General features: G+C 39.1%; 1 protein-coding gene across 1 annotated transcript; it reads left to right on the top strand.

Annotated features, from left to right (window-relative positions):
- The first annotated feature begins 15 nt into the window (after positions 1–15).
- On the top strand, positions 16–14,653 carry ptpn1 (protein tyrosine phosphatase non-receptor type 1). The gene is made up of 9 exons (XM_061904021.1): positions 16–492; positions 3,625–3,715; positions 4,121–4,221; positions 6,654–6,752; positions 6,831–6,968; positions 7,048–7,257; positions 7,825–7,986; positions 11,019–11,176; positions 11,454–14,653. The coding sequence occupies exons 1-9, from the start codon at positions 436–438 to the stop codon at positions 11,722–11,724; spliced, it is 1,287 nt and encodes a 428-aa protein (XP_061760005.1). The 5' UTR covers positions 16–435; the 3' UTR covers positions 11,725–14,653.
- The last annotated feature ends 389 nt before the right edge of the window (positions 14,654–15,042 follow it).

Below are 15,042 nucleotides of genomic sequence, written 5' to 3'. Positions count from 1 at the left end.
TGACGTCAGCACGCAGTGGGTAAGTTGCCTCCAGTGCGCGCGCACGCTGGTCGGTCCACACAGCCGCCAGAGAAATGGCGAAGTGACTGTTCCCCTCGCTTAAAGTTATCTGTATCGGCGTGTAAGTTTTTAAAACTCCTCGTTTTATTCCGGAGGACTTTCAGCCACGTTGTATGTGTGAAGACTTGTGTATTCTTTGCCACCAAGGACGGCAGCTAGCAACCCCGCGTAGGAGGAGCCTGCGGCTTGTTTCCGCTAACAGCAGGCCGATTTCTAAACGAAGTCATCAATGCTGCTCTTCTGACCATTTGTCAACAGCGGTGAGGATCTTGTCCGCGTTTTCAGACACTTTTACGCGTGGGGAAACATCGCGGGTGAAACGAGGTGAGTTTGTTGACAGTGGGACAAGAAGGCGCGACAGCTGGACTGTCAGCAATGGAAGCCGAGTTTCAGGAAATCGATGATAACGGGATCTGGAGCGCCATTTATCAGGTGGGTAAAGGTTTTTCTAGCCGTCCCGTGTAGCGCAAATGATTGTGGTTATCAACTAAGTGCCTTTTTTTAATTTAAAACCTTTGCTTATACGCATTCGCTCAAAGTGTTCGTTCCTGTTCTGCACTTTTTTTATGTCACTTTCACTTGCATGCTTCAAACCCATTGCTTCTCTTTGTTGCCTTCCAGAGCGCCATTTAACACTTATAATATTCATGATCATAGTATGATATAAACTGTATACTCCAACCCCCACGACAAGATTGTATAGTCATGTTAGATAATTCAATTTATTTTAACTAGGGCTGTCAAAGGATTGAAATATCTAATCGCAAGTAATCGCAGTTTGTTTATCATCCATCCATTTTCTACCGCTTATTCCCTTTTGGGGTCGCGGGGGGCACTGGCGCCTATCTCAGTTACAAGCGGGCGGAAGGCGGTGTACACCCTGGACAAGTCGCCCCCTCATCACAGGGCCAACACATATAAACAACATTCACACTCACATTCACACACTAGGGCCAATTTAGTGTTGCCAATCAACCTATCCGCAGGTGCATTTCTTTGGATGTGGGAGGAAGCCGGAGTACCCAGAGGGAACCCACGCATTCACGGGGAGGACATGCAAACTGCACACAGAAAGATCCCGAGGCTGGGATTGAACCCAGGACTACAGGACCTTTGTATTGTGAGGCAGACGCACTAACCCCTCTTCCACCGTGAAACCTGCAGTTTGTCTAGTTACCTCAAAATTAATCGCAGATAAATATAATGTTTTAGTCACAAGTGTTCTCCAGACAAATTATTTTCAAGTTTTTAGTACCTTGACTAGACAATTAGTTTGCTTTAAATAAATGCTTTTAAACATTACACTTTTTAAACAGCTCAAAACAAAAAGGACATTAACATGTTTTTAATGACAGGAAACAAAATACCTGTAATGTGTAGGTAGGTGTCTTGCAAGATTTTGTAAGATTACAGCATTTCTATTCCTGCTGGAGGAGCACTTGCACTCAGAGGAGAGCAGCTAAACGTCCATGTTTAAATACCAGTTTCACACAATAATAAAACAAAATGTGGATTGTTCCGATTATGGGTTGATTGTCAAATAAGTCCGGTAATGTAATCTGTGATAATTCTACCTGAATAAATGCTTCGGATATTCTGTACAAAATACAAAATAATTGTATACATATCCCTGCATGACAATGTTTTGACCTTGTCTATTAATAAAATGTTATATTCAGCCTGCTAAACATTCTGTAATTGAAGACTATCATTCAGAACAGAATATAAAAGAGTATACGCTTCATTTATATCTACCAGAAAACATTTATTTGGGTTGAAGAATCAAAGATTACATTAAAAACATTTTTGATGAAGCATGATCGTAATGTAAGACGTTTTTTCACTTTATGTAGTAAGACCGGATGTGACGCGTAACTTATTATTGTGAAGCCGGAAGTGTTAGATTGGCATGAGAAGAGATGTCTTGACATGTTTTGAAGAAAGTCTCTGATTAAAAAGTGAGTCTAGAATTCCTGTGTATCATATTTTTACTACTGAGTATTTATTCCAGCTTACTAAAGCAGTTACAGCAACAATCTACATTTTATGTTGCATAGATTTACTGTATTGTAAAAACGGATGTGAAGCTCGACGAACCCCTCTGCAAGTGGCAAATCTCCCCAGCAGTTTATCGCGTTAACTTTGGCAGCCCTAATTTGAACATATTTTGAGACACCGCTGTTGGCTAGCATGCACCTTTCATGTTGCATCAACAGGCAGGCATTTAAAACATTATTTTTTTTGTCAAAATATCACTTGCGCGTTTTTTTAACGAGATATAAATGGAAATACGATCAAAACTACTTTTGTTGAACGCTGTCCTAAGCCGCAAGTATATGCTGTTCCTCTTGTCTAAACGCCACTCAGTCGCAGGACGGGTAGACAATCAGTGGCACCAAAACAAGCTTGCTAGTTAGCGAACCATCCAGTGAGCTTACTTTTTGTTGCCTCTGTTTGCTCTCCGAGCCACAGTGTTGACTGCTGTCTATGTTGCTGCTAACGATATTTGGATGATTACAATCACACGGACAAAGATAAGACCTAAGTACTGTGGTCAGATGAAACAATAATTTAGCTGTTTGGCCACAATACCCAGCTATATGTTTGGTGGAGAAAAGGTGAGACCTTTAATCCCAGGAACACTAAGCCTGCCATCAAGCATGGTGGTGGTAGTATTATGCTTTTGGCCTGTTTTGCTGCCAATGGAACTGGTGCTTTACAGAGAGTAAATGGGACGATTAAAAAGTAGGATTACCTCCAAATTCTTCAGGACAACCTAAAATCATCCTCCTGAATGTTGGGTCTTGGGCGCAGTTTGGTGTTCCAACAAACAATGACCCAAAACTCGCGTCAAATGTGGTAAAGGAATGGCTGAATCAGGTTACAATTAAGGTTTTAGAATGGCCTTCCCAAAGTGGACTAAGCTGAAAAAACAAGTTCATGTCAGAAAACCAACAAATTTAACTGAACTGCACCAATTTTGTCAAGAGTAGTGGTCAAAAATACAACCAGAAGCTTGTTAAATGGCTACCAAAAGCACCTTCTTGCAGTGAAACTTGCAAAAGGACATACTGTATAATATTAACATTGCTGTATTTATACTTTTGACCCAGCAGATTTGCTCACATGTTCAGTAGACCCATAATAAATTCATAAAATAACCAAACTTCATGAAAGTTTTTTGTGACAAACAAATATGTGCTCCAATCACTCTATCACAAAAAAATAAGAGTTGTAAAAATTATTGGAAACTCAAAACAGCCATAACATTATGTTATTTACAAGTGTATGTAAACGTTTGACCACAACTGCAAGTGTCAAAAAGACAACCAAAAGACGTTGGTAGATGACAATTGAAGGTTTTTATAGTGTAGAAATGGACCCAATTTCAGGAAATGTAGTCTTGATTTTCAAAATTTTCTTTCAGGGTTTGCATGGTAGCACTAAGTGTTGTCAGAAATGTTCCTCTTGTATTTCTCAATTTTCCTCTTTTTTTCCTCTTAGGTGCTCACATCCCTCCATTAGGTCATAACAGTTTAATGTCAAATTTAAATTCTCTTCCAGGAGATTCGTCAGCAGTCATGCGAACTCCCCTGCAAGGTTGCCAAACTACCAGAAAACAAGAGTCGGAACCGCTACCGAGATGTTAGCCCATGTAAGTTTTACTGATGATATGGTTAAAGTGACAGAAACGCTAGAGTGACCGTTTAACAAGTTAAGGTTCCCTCACATCTCAAGTTTATTTAAACCAGTTACTAAACCCACCTCTTCCTCCTGAGGCTCTGTCATCAATGTAAATATGAATTTCCTACAAACGTAAAAAAACAAGGCAGGTACAGTGTCGTCTTGACAGTTTTGTATTGCACCCACAGTACAAAATAGTTTAACCGCAGAATCCTGCGCTGATTTGAAATAAATTAAGTTTTACATGGGAGGCCGAACATTGTGTCATTGTGTAAAGTTCTAAATCTGTGCTCTGAATACACTTTATTAACACCTGTACATATATATTTGGACATTAATATTTTGTATGTATATTTTCATAACTTTTTTTCCCCAGTTGACCACAGCAGAATTTGTCTGCAGCTGAGTGCCAATGACTACATTAACGCCAGCGTAATATCAGTAGAAGAGGCGCATAGGGAATATATCCTAACTCAGGTAAAACATTTTTTTATCATATCTACGTAATGTTTCTGCATATTTATGATGAATTTATTACCAGACCACTATATATTTCCACAGTCACGTGTCTTAGTGTCCACCTTTTTATGGCGGCCACAAACATTTCCTCTGCAGAGGAAAGTAGTGTTTTAAACTGTCTATATCGGCCACTTATTTTGCATTCCGCAATATTTTACTTATTTTAGCAGCCACTACTGTCAAAATTTACTGCACTCTTGCTTAATGTTGATTGAGTTTTACCCCTAAATTCCATCAAGTGCATTTGCGTTCGCATATGCGAGTTTCCTCTGTGTTCTTCCAACACTGACCAGCTGCATGCGGAGCAGCTCCGGCTCCCCCAAACAGCAGGAGTGATGCCACGGACTAGTGAAATAGCACGCATTCGTACGAGACAATTGGTATGTGTTATGTTTGTTTGTTGTTTCAATGACACGGGAACAGCAGCTTTCAGCAAAATAGTACAACTTTTTTTTGAAACTCAAGTTCGCCCGCGGTAAAACTTCCGACAGTTTTAAATCTAAATGATCAGAAAACTGTGACTTATAACTTGGATAAAGTCACAAATTTTAACTGGCGCCAGCTCACTAACTGAGATGCTAACATGAAAACAAGAGACATTAACGTTGTCCCCGATTAAGAAACAACATAGCCCAATTTAAACATAAATTAACACAAATACTTCAAATATAAATAAACAATAAGTTAACAACCGGTCATGCATGCAGCACACATTACTTTAATAATAAGTTGGACTGTCAGAAATATCGAATTAACCTGTGATTAAACACTGAGCAACTAAGCTATTCAACATTCAACATACATGCTGTGCTCTCTTAAACAGAGTGATCGTTTTATATTCAAGAGGAACACGAGAGGAAAACAGAGGTGTTTTTTCTTTGTGCATTCAAGGACCACTGAACAGAGTGGGACGCCATAATGAATAATAATAATAGATTTTATTTATTACATACTTTTCATTTAAATCAATCTTAAATTGCTACCCTACAAATCAATGTTTAAAACAATAAAAGCTTAGCCATTAAAAAAGATAAACACTAAGACTAAAACATACCAGTGAAGCAAAATTAACACAAACCATGCAAAGTAGTGGATTTTCTCGCTCTACCCCATCTGTACAAAAATCTGATAAAAGCCTTGCATATTTGCTGCTTTGTTGGTGAGGATGGGTTGTAGTAGACATCGGAGCTCATGGAAGTAGGCTAATGACTAGAGTGGAAACACACTATCCGCTGTAACACAAGCAAGTTTAGTAGAATTTAGGGGTCAGTTGTTAGTATTTAATAGTTTACTATTTTCAGGATGAACCTGCTGCATTATAAATGGTTTAGTGCTTACCTACATTATATTCAAACTGCATATACTGCAAACAGCATATAGTGGCCCTTGAGTGGTTGCAAAAGACAGGTTTGATTGTAATTATGTTTGAAAAACTATTCAGTTGCCTAGATTTTTAGTCCCTATCAATTATTGTTGTCACTAAATTTAAAAAGGAGCTACAATGTTTTGAAGGGGGTCCAAGGCTCTAAGTCAGGGGTAGGGAACCTATGGCTCTAGAGCTAGATGTGGCTCGTTTGATGACTGCATCTGGCTCTCAAATACATCTGAGCTGACATTACTTAACACGATTAGTAATGAATAATTCCGCCAGTAATTGGTGTTAAAAATAACGTTTAACATATAAAACATTGTTATGCATTTTAATCCATCCATCCGTTTTCAACCGCACCTATTCAATAAGTCACATCAATGGTAAGAAGTCCATCCATCTATTCTCTACCGCTTGTCCCTTTTGGGGTCGCGGGGGTTGCTGGAGCCTATCTTAGCTGCATTTGGGCAGAAGGCGGTGTACACCCTGGACAAGTCGCCACCTCATCTCGGGGCCAACACAGATAGACAGACGACATTCACACTCACATTCACACACTCGGGTCAATTTAGTGTTGCCAAAGAAGTATTTGATTTTTTATTGGTTAGCTTCAGAATAAAAATGATATAAAATATAAGACTTATACTCTAAAAATGTAGGTCTTACTTAAAAAATGCATGCATTTAGTTGTATTCAGTGTTAAAACATATGATACGGCTCTCACGGTAATACACTTTAAAAAATTTGGCTTTCATGGCTCTCTTAGCCAAAAAGGTTCCCGACCCCTGCTCTAAGTGATCTTGGACGATGCTGGGCATTGTACCTCGTTAGCAGCTTGCGTTTTAAATTTTTTATGCTTATATGTAGTTCTCTAAATGTGTTTTTGCAGAACACTATATGTTGGCATCTATTACGATGAATCATTGAGCATATTGGACAATTTTGAGAGCATTGTGTACAGTATTTTGTACTACAGCATAATGTCATTTTTTTAGTCTAATCACTTGTTGCTCTGTTTTAGGGACCCTTACCAAATACGTGTGGGCATTTCTGGGAGATGGTGTGGGAGCAGCGGAGTCGCGGTGTGGTGATGCTGAACAGAGTCATCGAGAAAGGATCAGTAAGCAGCGGTTTTGTCACTCAATATTCCTTTTAGTTAATTTCTTCCCAAATGTAATTGAACAATTATTTGTTGTAGGTTAAATGCGCACAATATTGGCCTCAGAGAGAAGAGGGAGACGCTTTCTTTGAAGATACCAACTTCAAACTTACCTTTGTATCTGAAGACATCAAATCTGATTACACAGTCCGTCATCTCGAGCTGGAAAATATGTCTGTAAGTTCTGCTGGAGCAGATGTTATTGAAAATTGGAGGGTTTTGGTAACTCTTTGTGAATGTATCTCTCCCCCTGCAGACAATGGAGACACGAGAAATTTTACATTTCCACTATACCTCCTGGCCCGATTTTGGGGTGCCAGAGTCTCCTGCGTCCTTCCTTAATTTCTTGTTTAAAGTGCAAGAGTCGGGTTGTATGAATTTGGACCAGGGGCCAGTAGTGGTGCACTGCAGCGCTGGCATTGGACGTTCTGGAACTTTCTGCCTCGTGGACACATGCCTTTTATTGGTTTGTACTGAGACTTTAGCATTTTAGTTGACATTATACATGAAAACAATACCACTTTGTGTTTACAGTGTTAGCATAACAATGAGGCTAATCACCTTTTTAAGGTTTAATCTTTACTCTTGACAAAATACAATACTCTTGTCTGTTCAAAATTATATTTACCGTTTAATAAAAGTAAGTTTTGCTTTTCCAATTGGTATCGGCAGAACCACCTGGCAGACCTGCTAACCGCGGGCTCCACAGTGCTATCTTCAGGAATGATGTGTAACATTTCAATTATATCTACCTGAAGTAATGCAGCTGCTTATGAACTATATTTGCACCTTAGTAAGGGGTGTAGTCACATTAGATCACACCCTTCTCTTTCACCTGACACACAAAGCACCTTAAAGTTTGGTTTGCTTGGCGTTGTTTGTAGATTGAACAATAGTAACAATATATTCGCTTACCTAATAACTGTGCATGCTGTCTCGTTTTTTTGTTTCATACCAGCCTGTATAGTCAAAACAAATCCAACCACTAATGTCACTATTATATTCAACACAATGTTATTTACTTGTAATTTAGATGTCCATTCGCAAGGACCCGTCCTCGGTCCGTATTCGCGATGTTCTACTGGAGATGCGACGCCATCGTATGGGCTTAATCCAGACTGCAGATCAACTTCGCTTCTCCTACCTTGCTGTCATCGAAGGTGCCAAATACATCAAAGGGGACATTTCTTTGCTGGCAAGTATTTTCTAGCCATTGTGCCACTTTAAAGGGGACCTTTGGATGAATTTTCTGAATTATACATTTTGGTACAATGTTGGATACTTGTGCTAAGGTTGATGCATTTCGGTATGAGTTTGCACACAGTTTTGAATGGGTCTGTTTCCGGGTTTTAAGTTTAGCTACGTTGTGAGGTCAACTTGAGGTGGACATACTTCTTTAGAAATTAATCAAAGCTCTAGAACAGGGGTCTCAAACTCAATTTACCAGGGGGACACTGGATGCAGAAACTGGGTGAGGCTGGGCCGCAAGAAAAGATTTCTTAAAAAAACTAACATGCACTTTTTAATGAATTCACCATCTATGAATGGCTTTCCTCCCCTACAAACATACTTGCAATTCCTCACGATTTTTCCGGGAGACTCCTCATTTTCAGTGCATCTCCGGACAATCTACCGGTGCAACCATTCTCCCGAATTTTTCCCAATTTTCACCCGGCCGACATTATTAATGGCTGCTGTGACTGCACTGCCTTTAACGTCCTCTACAACAGTGGTTCTCAACCTTTTTTCAGTGTTGTACCCCCTGTGAACATTTTTTTAATTAAAGTACTCCCTAATCAGAGCAAAGCATTTTTGGTTGAAAAAAAGAGATAAAGAAGTAAAATACAGCACTATGTCATCAGTTTCTGATTTATAAAATTGTATAACAGTGCAAAATATTGCTAATTTTTAGTGGTCTTTCTTGAACCATTTGGAAAAAAAGATATAAAAATAACTAAAAAACGTGTTGAAAAATAAAAAAGTGATTCAATTATAAATAAAGATTTCTACACATAGAAGTAATCATCAACTTAAAGTGCCCTCTTTGGGGATTGTAATAGAGATCCACCTGGATTCATCAACTTAATTCTAAACATTTCTTCACAAAAAAATAAATCTTTAACATCAATAGTTCTGGAACATGTCCACAAGAAGTCTAGCTGTCAACACTGAATGTTAGATTGTTGTATTATTTTTCCACAGTTTATGAACTTACATTCATACTTCATTGAAGTATTATTCAATGAACATATGTATAAAGGATTTATGAATTGCTGCTGTTTTTTTTTTAGAATGTTTTTAATAAATCTCACTTGCCCCTTGGCATACCTTCAAGTACCTCAAAGGGTCCGCGCACTTCCAAAGGAGGTGTCCACTACATGTCATCACGCACGCTTTTATATCACACCACCAATGTGCCGGCTCTGTATCACGTTGTGTGAGACTCGTCCAGAACAACGTCAGTGGCTGCAAGATGTACTTGTTCAACAGCTATACACGTCACACTAAGGGTGGCCGTAAAAAACTTTTAACACTGTCAAAAATATGCGCCACACTGTGAACCCACACCAAACAAGAATGACAAACCCTTTGGGAGAATTTCCGCACCCTAACACAACTTAAACACAAGAGAACAAATACCCAGAACACTTTGCAGGGCTACAATATACAACACCTCAACCTACGCAAGTAGGGATGGTGGGGGTGTGTATATTCTAGCCCGGAAGAGTTAGGTCTGCATAGGATTCTGGGTAATTGTTCTAGTGTGTTTATGTTGTGTTACGATGCGGATGTTTTCCCGAAATGTGTTTTTCATTCTTGTTTGATGTGGGTTCACAGTCTGGCACATATTTGTAACTGTGTCAAAAGTTTTTTTACGACTGTGTAGCTGTTGATCAAATATATCTTGCAATAACACACATGCGTCTGACATGGCCAGATGCAACATATAACTGGGCTTGCATGCTGTCAATTCAGGATGTAGGGGGCACTAAAGGCAGTGCCATTATGGCACTCCTTGAATATTGCTGATCTGGTAAAAACTGACAGGGGCTTCGAGAGAATTGGTGCCCTGAAATTCAGGGGTCTCCCGGGAAAATTGGGGACGTTGGCAAGTATGACGCTGTCAAGCGCAGTTCATATTAAACTCGCGGGCCAGCACCGACGTTAAATTGTCATATCAAAGCTCGGGCCGCATAGTAACGTCTCGGGCCGCAGGTTTGAGACCCCTGCTCTAGAACCTCCTCTTCTGCTTTAGGCTATGAGAAAGCAAATAAAAGGTAAGATAAGGTATTATTTTCATCTGATCTTGGCACATGCATAATAGCACTGATGTGCAACATGCAGTGACATGAATAGTGACATAAAAGCAGCTGTTTTTTATGCAGGTCTGACTTGATTAGTGTGTGTGCTGGTGCACTTAATGTTGTGACCAGGTGAATCTATATAATGTTTACAATGTTGACAGTGTCTGGAAAAAAAATGTGACAACTTCAAGACATATATTTAAGCAGTATACATTTTCAAAAGATACATGGTTGATACTTTTGGAGAGGGTGGGGCATGGTTTCATTTACAATCTGGGAACACTTCCAGTATAGACCATTTTGCAGACAGACTCAACAGACAGGTTATTAAGGTGATTGTGAAGCAAAAATCACACCAAAGCATATCCAATACGTCAAACTTTTTTTCACCAAGTACCACTTCAGAAAACACTTGGCTGTCAAAGTACCTCCATAATTACCAACATTAAAGTAAAGTAGCGTTTTAGGCCTAAGTAATAATTAAAACAACTCAGAGGTCTTATTTAATAAGTATATTAAATATTTTTTTCCACAATAACATTATGCACAGTTTGAACAGTAACACTGTTTTTGAATATAGGAAAATAAAACAATGTACTTTTATGATGTGATTTTTCCGGATACGTCGAGATGAAGCTGACGTACGACTAATGGTACAATTACCTATTACCATGAATTGATTTACGTGGACCCCGACTTAAACAAGTTGAAAAACGTATTCGGGTGATACCATTTAGTGGTCAATTGTACGGAAAATGTACTGAACTGTGCAATCTCCTAATAAAAGTTTCAATCAATCAATCAATGATGTAGATAAAAGTTATCATAGGTCTCCTTAAAATTTTAAATGCCAGTGTTTTTTAAATTGCTGAATTCAGGATGTACTCATGATATGCAATTAATGTATTGTCTCTCTTATTAGGAATCATGGAGGGAGTTCGCAAACGAGGAGGATGATCCCCCTGACTTCACCCCTCCGCCTCCCCTCCTCCCTCCAAGAGACTCTCAAAATGGCAAAATTGAATCATTTCTTCCTGAGAAGGATCAGATTATCCAACTGAGTGAAATCCACAGCCTGGGGTAAATAAACATAAATGAACTTGTTAATATTTTGTACATCAGGTTCTTGGAAAAGTCTGAAACACCTCACAGTCAAACGCAATCACTTCTGTAAACAGGATGTGGTTACGGTCACGAGTTGTAACATGACTCATAAGAAAACTTTTTTTGATTTTTTTTTTAGGTTTTTCTGACTTTGTTGCTACTGTCACTCTTCAGATTTTATCACAATGCTGTGATGTTGTCTTTTCTACCTTTACACAGCCTTCCATGTATGTATTTCTTTGCTCTCGTACAGGTCATCTCCAGACTCAGAGTTGCGGAAAAGAACCATTCCTCTTGCTGGTGCAGGTCAGTTTGATGCTCACATGAAAGTCCAAGATCCCACCTCCAAATCCGAAAGCGATGCTCAGCTGCAGCAAGAGTATCATGACATGGCGGAGGCAGTCGAGCAAAGAGTGGAAACCTCTCCAGCTCCTGAGAATTGGTCACCGTTACTTGCCAACGTGTGCCTGTGCACAGCGCTGGCACTGAGTGCTTACGTCTGTTATCGAGCCATTTACCACTAATTTCTGGGACTTCCACTGCCATCCCCACTGTTGGTGCAAAGCAGGCTGACCTGGTCAAACAAGTTTCTCAGACTTCCAGTGAGTGGATTGCTGGAACTTCTCAAAATTTACCCCGGATTCATGGAAAGAGCCGGCAGCCAATTCTTTTCGCCCCCTTTTCCGAACCCTAACCCTTTTCAAGTTGTCACGTCCCAGATACGTATGTCAACTTAAACACAATATGAAGCGTCCCACAAAGGGCTTTAGATAAGAGTGCATAGAGAAGCAAAAGCCAAAAAACGCTACAACTATGGGACCATAAACACTATTTTTACTGCCCACTCAGTTTATAAGTGAGATTGAAAGCTTCTCAGGCATTAATGTGTGATTATTGGATGCAGCGCTTAACATTAAGTAAGAGGTTGCAAGAGCCTGTTTGTTATAATTGTTAACCAAGAACGCACTAATGTGTGTACCGCTGAAAAGTAAGCTTACAAGACAAAGTCTGCAGCAGATCATACATAACTTTTTCTATTACTGCATAAATTAAAAGTAATGATTTTTACATGGATGAGCAGAAACTGTTTAGCTGTTTGTTATCGTTGTAAACCAAGAACGCACTAATGTGTGTACCGCTAAAAAGTAAGCTGACAAGACAACTAAGTCCGCAGCAGATCATACATAACTTTCTATTATTACATAAAATAAAAGTAATGATCTTTACAAGACTGAACAGAAACTGTTTAGCTTATCTCCATGGCTGGTTTTGTTCTTGCCAATAAATGACACACAATTAAACTTCTTATAACCAACATGGCAGCAGTAATCACAGCCACTGATGACACATTTTGCAGAGAAAAGAAAGCTTCGAATCCCACAATTTAAACATGTGCCGCTGTAAAAATAAGCAGCTTCAACATACAGTCAAGGCCAAACATTTTAGGAGTCACAAAAATTATGGACTTCGGCTACATTACAGCCTCATTTTTTATGTTTGTGATCCCCATAAGTGAATGTTTGTTGTATTCAGTATGTAACAGACATTTTTCCTAAAACAAAACACAAAGGTAGCGGAGTTATTAAAACGCCAAAAAAGACGGCAACGACCATACATCGAAGTTCAGTAACAACGTGAAATTAAACTACAATTTCTGAGTTTTCCAACATATGGCTCCTGTGATAACTAGGGATGTTCCGATCATCCATGAGTGAGATCGTCCAATACCAACGTATTAACTTTACATTTTTTAATTTATTCATGGTGAGTGCTATTGACAGTTTAACAATATCAATATGTCCGGCCTTATCCTCCAGTGATTAACTTAAGATAAAAAAAGCTGTTTATTTTTTGTAGTAAAGGTGATAATTATTGTTAGCCTAGAGGAGTACCGCCACACTGTGTTGGAGACACACAATTACTTGCGAGCTGCTTGTCAGCCGGGGGACTAAAAATATATAGTGTCACCAAAAGGGATTGGTGTTTGTGATCAGCAATAAAATGCATTCATTGGCAATGGCAATCACATATTTTTTCATGAAAATCATCTGATATTGATTGGAGGACGATCGGCAAATCCCAAGTAGTAACGGTGGAATCCATGTGTTACTGGGTGAGAGGACCAGGTAGATTTGTACGTCATCAGCATATATTGCCGCAGCGATGGCACAATGATCAGTTCAACGGGAGAATTGACAGCATTCAAAGATGGCCGGCCTGTTGTATTAATCTAATAGAACACCATGTCAATGTTCTGTTCTGAAGCCACAAACCTCTGTCTCTAATGTAATCAAAGCCACCAGAAGTCTCCCTACCTGTACCACACCATAGTCTGTCATGTGATCAAGCGACGCTGCCTAAGGGCCTTCTAATGACACATACAATATAGTAGGATGTATCTCCTAGTTTACCTCCAGTTTTCTTTACTTCCCATAACAAAATTGCTGTCAGATTGCCAGATGGAAAGAGGCTCCACTATATCATTTTTGTGCCCCAACAGTAACAAGTGTGAGGGAAGCGCCCCTGCTCTCATTAGATAAGAGATTAATACTGAGGCTGCCACTGACTTATCAGTCGTCATTAGTGGCCCACAGCAGGCTACATGTTGGCCTCACACAACACGTGTGTGTCAGTGTACGTTTGTGATGGTATTGGAGCCACTAATGATTGAGTGAAATCATCCTATCAAGAAATATTATCAAAGGAAAACATACTAGATGCAAAACAGGCTTCCTCCTGGTTCTTAATTCCCTCTGCATATTCTCTCCCCTGTATCTCAACAGTGCAAATATTTCCATTGGAGGACAAAATAGGTAATGGGTAGATTTCTATTTTCCCCGGCCATGTCTAAATGTCATATTTTGTGACTTACTAAAAGTTTTATGGATGTAAGTCTTGGCTGTCACATGGAAGCTCCAAGGCATCCATCCAGCTGAATGATGCTGGATGCAAACACGTCAAAGTAGCTGAGAGACTATTCACTAGCAATACAAACACGTCAAATTGTTTCGCCTTTTAAACATGGAACCAGGGATTATGAACAAAGTCCAACACCAGCACATGTCGGGATGAAAACAATACACTGTAGTGGTAAAATGGCATCGCCCTGAGATGGACATATTGTTTGGAATTATTGAAGTTGTCTTTTAGCATGCTGCATTTGTTCGACAAGATTCGTTCTGCTGCTAATGAGTTGGACAGCTGTATACTTTTTTTGTTAAGAATGTATAATTGTCCTATTGAAGGATGCACTCTTACTAGATATATCTATGTACAGTATATCTTAAATCAGGTTTTTAGTGTGATGAATCTTTTGTTGTGGTTCTGCTTGATTAATGGATTCCATTCAATCTCAGCATCACAAGTTCTCCCTTTTTCTATGCTGAGTTTACAAATGTGTATTTTTTTATTTGTGTTTGTTTGCCTTTTCAAATAAAGAAATATGCTGCAGAACAGTGACTTTCTTTTGCTGTATAAGTTAAACACGCACTAAAAAGTAGCTTTTTAGTTGAAAATAGTTTTGAAAAAAGGATAACTCATCTTTAAATTGCCTCAAAATCAATGAAAGAGCGTTCATCTTAGAATATTGACGTAACTGAGGGACAAGCGGTAGAAAATGGATGGATGGATGTTCAACATGGGTGGCGTTTTCTCTAATAACCACAAGGTGACTCTGTTGAGCTACATATGTTTCATTACAGATTGACTAGTTTTCTTTACTGTACAACTTGCTCAAGCGCTTCTGTTTGTTTACAAAGAAGCACAGTCAGGTTCTGCTGGAAAATAACTTTGTCATTGCATTCTTGTTTTTTTATGTATGAAGTAAACAACACAGTATACAT

The sequence above is a fragment of the Nerophis ophidion genome, linkage group LG06 (genome assembly GCF_033978795.1).
Source record: "Nerophis ophidion isolate RoL-2023_Sa linkage group LG06, RoL_Noph_v1.0, whole genome shotgun sequence".
Lineage (NCBI taxonomy): Eukaryota > Metazoa > Chordata > Actinopteri > Syngnathiformes > Syngnathidae > Nerophis > Nerophis ophidion.
The sequence above is the reverse complement of the archived record's forward strand: the minus strand, read 5'-3'. Positions and strand labels throughout refer to the sequence as shown.

Bases quoted from the DNA above. Each gene is read 5' to 3' on its own strand.
- ptpn1 (XM_061904021.1), top strand. From the start codon at position 436: ATGGAAGCCGAGTTTCAGGAAATCGATGATAACGGGATCTGGAGCGCC. The intron at 4,222-6,653 runs GTAAAACATTTT...GCTCTGTTTTAG, and splicing joins GGGAATATATCCTAACTCAG to GGACCCTTACCAAATACGTG. The intron at 6,969-7,047 runs GTAAGTTCTGCT...CTCCCCCTGCAG, and splicing joins TCGAGCTGGAAAATATGTCT to ACAATGGAGACACGAGAAAT.